General features: G+C 47.9%; 2 protein-coding genes across 2 annotated transcripts; one reads left to right on the plus strand and one right to left on the minus strand.

Annotated features, from left to right (window-relative positions):
• Positions 1–3,044: 3,044 nt before the first annotated feature.
• On the plus strand, positions 3,045–4,974 carry FPSE_01774 (uncharacterized protein; the record flags this gene model as incomplete). Its single annotated transcript, XM_009254893.1, has 5 exons — positions 3,045–3,245; positions 3,296–3,563; positions 3,623–4,025; positions 4,082–4,420; positions 4,470–4,974. 5 exons carry the CDS (start codon positions 3,045–3,047, stop codon positions 4,972–4,974), a joined length of 1,716 nt encoding a protein of 571 aa, XP_009253168.1.
• Positions 4,975–5,241: 267 nt separating this feature from the next.
• FPSE_01773 (uncharacterized protein) lies at positions 5,242–5,912 on the minus strand (the record flags this gene model as incomplete). The annotated part of the gene is made up of 2 exons (XM_009254892.1): positions 5,242–5,385; positions 5,481–5,912. The coding sequence occupies 2 exons, from the start codon at positions 5,910–5,912 to the stop codon at positions 5,242–5,244; spliced, it is 576 nt and encodes a 191-aa protein (XP_009253167.1).
• Positions 5,913–6,388: the final 476 nt, after the last annotated feature.

The following is a 6,388-nucleotide window of genomic DNA, read 5'->3' on the forward strand; positions in this document are numbered from 1 at the left end:
CAAATCGTAAACGACGCGGGGATAAAGAGGTCCAAGCTACAGGAGGTAGGGTATAGGTACGGGTAGGAGGTAGAAAGGCAATGTAAAGGTTAGGCAGAGGAAAGTCCTTTTGGTTAGTATGGTATGTGGGATGAGTACGGAGTATACCGAATAGGCAGTGCTTGCGTTCACGTCATGTCTGAGAAATGCGAGCAAGAGGCTGAGAGGCTGAGTTCCAGTTCCTGGGCTTGTACCAGTTCCTGTTCCTGACGAGATCCAGATAAGATATGTTTCTGTTCTGAAAGGTCAAGGCCAGAAAGTATAGCTGCCTCTAAAGAGTGTGCATGTGTCCTAGGTTGTAGTGTAACTACTAAGGTAGAGCAATGCTCTTTGTAAGGTAGACGGAGCAAACAAGCAAGCAGAGAGATGTGAATCAATCAATTGTCGATACCTGGTACCTGTTATGTTGGCTGTTTTGGTCTTGGTCATGGCGCTTTCAACCTGGGGGAGTGTGACTGGGGTCCATTCGTTAGAATGCATGGGTCATGGTCAAGGTCCATGTCGAGCCCGTCGTCCAAGGATAAAAGAGAGGCTGGTTTGATCTTTAGCGTAATTCCACAGCTGGGCTAGGTGATCATCCTCAGTGCTTCTTAGCCTATAACCCTGCTAAGCGTACCTAAGCGTTTAGGGTGCCGAGCAAGGAAAGGTCGCTAGGTAGAAGAGCTCAGTGGAGGGATATCCATTACTGGGTTACTGGTTCGTTACATCCGCTTCAAGTATCAGGTCCGCCCATGTGAGTCTTTGTTTTGGCTTGGTCTGTTTTGGTTTACGAGAGGGGAAAGAAAAACGTCGTAAGAAATGAATGCAATGGCATACAAATAAACGCAGCCTTTTAGAATTTCGATTGTCTTTTCAACAGGCCAATTATCTTTCCGGTCAAATTACATAAAGACAGCACTCAACAAACCAAATGAAACCCCACGAAAGACTTGTTGCTTGCTGTGCCTCATTTTCCCACACATGACCTGTAACTAACTGCTCTGTATTGAATCTTGCATACAACATCGAGGCAGGCAACTTTTGCGACCAAACACAAATTCGAAGAGTCCCAGTACTGGTGGATGCACTGTCTGTACGAATGCAGATACTTCGTCTCATGTTCCTTCATGTCAGCATCACATATAGGTAGCTGGAAATGAATAAGACACGGCAGTGGAATCGCACGTACCATCTGCTCACAAAAAGGTAGCGACAAGGTATGGTTCCTTGCCTAGTTCAGGGTCTCGGTTGCTTTCTTTCCCATTTCATCATTATTGACGGTTCCTTTGTTGGTCCGTGGTCTAAGCCTCGGCGATGAGGGTTGAACCAGGGTTTGCACAATGATCTCTTTCAGCCTCTATGCCGCAACCCATAAATCAACAACTTTTTCTTTGTCTGTGCTTCTAAAAGCTTTGATCTGGTATCCATGTTGGTTGGTAGCTGATAGCTCGGCTGTAACGTTGAGTTCTGTGCTACAAACAAGGTCGTATATCTAATTCTAACGACACTGTATGTATTGCATTACAGGTGGGTTGCTGGGCGTTGCCTTGTTGTTTTGGACCCTCAGGGAGGTATCAAGGAATGCAGCAAGACAACTGTCCTTTTCTTCGTCAATCGGCCCCTGAAGTTAACGATAGTATCCGTAAGTCCGTTAGACATAGGTTGAACCCCATAACTCAAACATGCCTCGCCAACTCTCTTGGGGGTTGAGCTGGAACCACATAGCCGATTGGACTGAGAGAGCGCTGGTTTATATTTAGTGTCAGAGTGAAACGAACAAGACTCTCCTGCCTTGGTCTGTAACACTGATAGGTGCAAGTAATTCCGTCAGTGTGTTCCTGTCAAAATCAGCTCGGTATATGTCACCGGCTTATGGTGTCTTAAAATTGGATGTTTGATTTTTTACTGGCATCACACAAGCTACCTATTGATCAGTTGGGTGGGTCTATTGCGTTTGTTGCTGTATCCCATATTTGTTTGATCACTCTCTTTCAGAAGCGGCATCCGAGACGTGGTTACAGTATAAAACAGAAGAAATATTTAATCATCTTCTTTTGCAACGGCACTTGACCTATGAACCATGGTTGACTACATGACTACTTACTGGGGATTGTGACAAAAGTGGAAACCGGCTTACATCTCTCCCCAGTATTCACGCTCAACAGGCTCCTTTGAGCATTTTGGTTAACAAGTGGCTGTACAGCATCTCGGACGTTTTCTAGTAGTGATAAACACTACATCTACATCATCCCTCTTCCAACTAATACTTGCGAATGAACCACACTGTTTCAATCCCCATACAATTTGAGGGGATGAGTGCAGGTTATCTATCATGAATCGTATTTTCAAATGCCGTTACTATGGCGACTCATTGGCACCTGAGTAGGCATCGTAACGACACGATAACAAAGCGAAAAGAATGCATGACTAGCAAGCGAATCGGCAAGTTATCTTTTGCAGATCTCATATCATACTGCACCGTAAATATCTCACCAAGAAAGTATACCAATATGGAGACGAACAATTTACCCTGTAGAGGGGCACCAATCTACTGTTGCGACAATCTCTCCGGGAATTACTCCGTGTTGTCTATTAAATGATCAAGAACTACCGCTATGGGTAGCTACTGTAAAGTGTTTCCTTGTGGCTTTTCTCCTACAGGACGACTGAACAATAAGACGCCGTGTAACACGACTCAGTCGTTAGAACTTTGGAGATCAGTGAACACCCCGCATCGACAATCCATCCAGCAGCTCGTCTTAGAGCCTTAGTACCGGACTCGTCTCTGATACAACGATCTGAACGACTCATTTCTATTCGGATATTTCGGTAGAGACGGACGTAAAGCGCACGGTGTGTCTGTCAAAAGGTCCATCAATTGGTTGATCGTGAGTTTGTCTCTGATCACGAGCGACCATTCTCACGTGCGAGGAGCGCTCAACATGTATATACACAGTAGCTAACAGACCGCTAGACAGCACAAGCAGTTTCGCCCATAACCAAATTCACCCCAACAAGACACAGCCATGGGTAGTACAGGTCAAACTCTACGAGCTTGGTGGAAGGAGAGCTCGGTATACCAAATATACCCTGCGTCTTACCAAGACTCCACAGGCTCTGGTGTTGGTGATCTCAAAGGTATCATCTCTCGAGTTGACTACCTCAAAGACTTGGGCGTTGATATCATATGGCTTTCACCCATCTTCAAGAGTCCCCAGGTCGATATGGTTTGTCACCCTCTTAAATGCCATATTCGTTCATACTGATATCGGGACAGGGGTACGACATCAGCGACTACTACACCGTTGATCCTCCGTATGGCGACGTCTCTGATGTTGATGTTCTCAAAGACAAACTTCATGAGCGAGGAATGAAACTTGTTCTCGATTTGGTGATGAACCACACCAGTGACCAACACGAGTGGTTCAAGGAGTCTCGCAAGTCCAAGGACAGCCCCTACCGAGACTGGTATATCTGGAAGCCTGCAAAGTACGATGCAGACGGAAACAGACATCCTCCCAACAACTGGGATGCTCACTTCCAGGGTAACTACACCCCTATTCCTTCATCGAGACTTGTGACCACAAAAGCTCACCCATCGCAGGAAGTGCCTGGGAGTACGACGAGATCACAGATGAGTACTACCTCTGTCTCTTCTGCAAGCAGCAGCCAGATCTCAACTGGGAGAACCCAGCGGTCAGAAAACAGGTCCACCAGGTAATGCGCTTCTGGCTTGACCGAGGCGTCGATGGTTTCCGTATGGACGTCATCAACTTTGTCAGCAAGGACCAAGCATTCCCCGACTCAGACAAGACTGTTCTCCGTGGGACAGAGTACTATGCATGTGGTCCTAGGTGTCATGAGTTCCTCAAGGAAATCGGTAGCATTCTCCAGGAGTACGATGCCTTTAGTGTTGGTGAAATGCCTTGTGTTCATGATGAGCGGGAGTTGATCAAGGCTGTGCACGGTGACCGAGGAGAGCTCAGCATGATCTTCCATTTTGAGCTGTAAGTCGACCTTTGTCTTTTTCTGTGTTTTGTGAAAAGTGAGCTGAGAAAATTAGGATGGACCTCGATCACGGCGTCGAAGGCAAGTTCACGCCCAGATCCTGGAAACTATCAGAGCTGAAGGCTACAACCCTCAAGTGGCAGAGGTTCATGTACGACAACGAAGGCTGGAATGCGCTGTACCTGGAGAACCACGACCAGCCACGAGCTGTCAGTCGTTTCGTCCACGATGATCCTGAACATCGTGTTGCCAGCGCGAAACTGATTGCACTCTTCCTCGGTTTCCAGTCAGGCACGCCCTTCATCTACCAAGGCCAGGAGATTGGCATGACCAACGTTCCGAAGGATTGGGGCCTGGAAGAGTACAAGGACCTCGACTGCCTCAAACATTGGGAGTAAGTCAGCCAGCGCCCATAGATCAGCATGTGCTAACAGTTCCTATAGTCTTCACAAGAATGATGATATCGCAGCCCAGCATTCCTACAAGGTCGAGTATCAAAGGAAGTCTCGTGACAACGCTCGTACCCCCATGCAGTGGGATGCAAGCCCAAACGCAGGCTTCACCACTGCTGATGCCAACCCCTGGATGCGCGTCAACGACAACTACACCGACATCAACGCTGCTTCACAGACATCAGATTCCAATTCTGTGTACAGCTGTTATCGTCAAGTACTTGGGAAGCGCAAGGAGTACACGGATATCTTTGTCTATGGTAACTTCCAACTCGTGGACGAATCCAACGACAAGATCTTTGCGTACTCACGACAGGCTGATAGCGGGGAGACTGCTCTCGTCGTGTGCAACTTCTCAGTGGATTCCGTTGCATGGAAGTTACCTAGCGAGGCTCGAGAGGTGCTGACCAGTCCAGCGGGAAGGACACTCGATGACTTGAATAGTGGTGAGATCAAGCTGGCACCCTGTGAGGCTTTCGCTGTCCTCTTGAAATGAGGAGAGTTAGTTTGTAGCCATATGATATGCAGTTATACTGCGGGGAAACGTCGGTACATGGAAGAAATTGGTAGAACTAAAGAATATGTTCTGCAATCCTTCATCTCATAAATATTAAATACCCATACATGTGCCAAAGTAGAAGCAAGACAAGGAAGTGCATTCTCATTACCCAGCGGTTAATATCGGCTGAGTATCTATTCATACAGGATACATAAACCACTCCTTGTCCCGCTCTATTCTTGTAGTTGTCATAACGCCGACACTCTAATCCTGTCGTCCCTTTAGTAATCGCTTGGTAACCTTGTCCTTCTCGATAATGTAAACGTGGGCACCCCAGCCGGAAAGAGCATCACGGTCAACGGCGTTGAGCAAAGACTGGGAGATGGTCTCGAAAAGGGCATCGGGCTCCTATAGAAGGGACTGTTAGCATTTCAACTTTGAGCAATGTAATATCCAAGCCAGACTAGGATGTAGCTTCTGGCTTGAACCGTCCAAGTACGCACCAGATCGGGCTCCCAGAGACCCTCACACATGCCAAAGAGCTGCTCTGAAGCGGTACCAGAGACAATAAAGTCCTTGGCAAAATCGATGCAGCCAATACTGTCGAAACCGCAGATAAAAGGCTTGCCGGTCTTGGGGTCTAAGCCAGCGACAACGGGAGACACAAAGTAAGGGCCGAAACGGCGCTCGTAAAGGGACGAAGAGACGAGGTTGGCGAAGGTACGAGGTGCGATATCGCGCTCCTCACGCAGGCGGTACATGTTGACCTTGTAGCGGAAGAGGTCGCTCACGGTGTTCACATCGGTGGCCAGGCCAGTCAGACCAAGGAAGACATCGCCGTACTGGAAGATCTTGGGGAAGTCGTTGGAAACGGTAAGGGCCTGGAGACCAAGGCGAAGATCGCATGCGATGGCGACACAGTCCTTGCCGACCATGGCGACACAGGCACCGCCGTCTGTGAGGGAGGGGAGGTTAGCTTTGTATGATCATTGGTATGACGACGAGCGGTCCAGACGAACTTATCGAGAAGGGAGACGACTGTTTATCAAATTGATGCAATTAGCTTCCGAAAGTAACAGCAGCTGGTAAGATCATTGTTGACATACCATGATGGCTTGTTAAAAGTGAATAGGTAGATGCGAGGTCGGACAATCGACGTCAACCAGCGACCGTCTTATCGAGAGAAAGCCGAGGACGATTTGAGCAAGGGATTGTTATATGAAGCCAAGTGTTCGGCTGTCGCTAATTCGTATCGTATCGTATCGTCGCGTCAGTGGGTTGTTGGGGAGGTTGACGTGGAGTCGAGGGATTGCAAGATGGATGGTTGAAGCTCCCGTCACTGAACTGAAGCTACAGAAGGTGCAGTGCAATGAGGTTGCGTACCTTAGTACCTAGACTAAGTCACCGCCTT

The sequence above is a fragment of the Fusarium pseudograminearum genome, chromosome 1 (assembly GCF_000303195.2).
Source record: "Fusarium pseudograminearum CS3096 chromosome 1, whole genome shotgun sequence".
Classification (NCBI taxonomy): domain Eukaryota; kingdom Fungi; phylum Ascomycota; class Sordariomycetes; order Hypocreales; family Nectriaceae; genus Fusarium; species Fusarium pseudograminearum.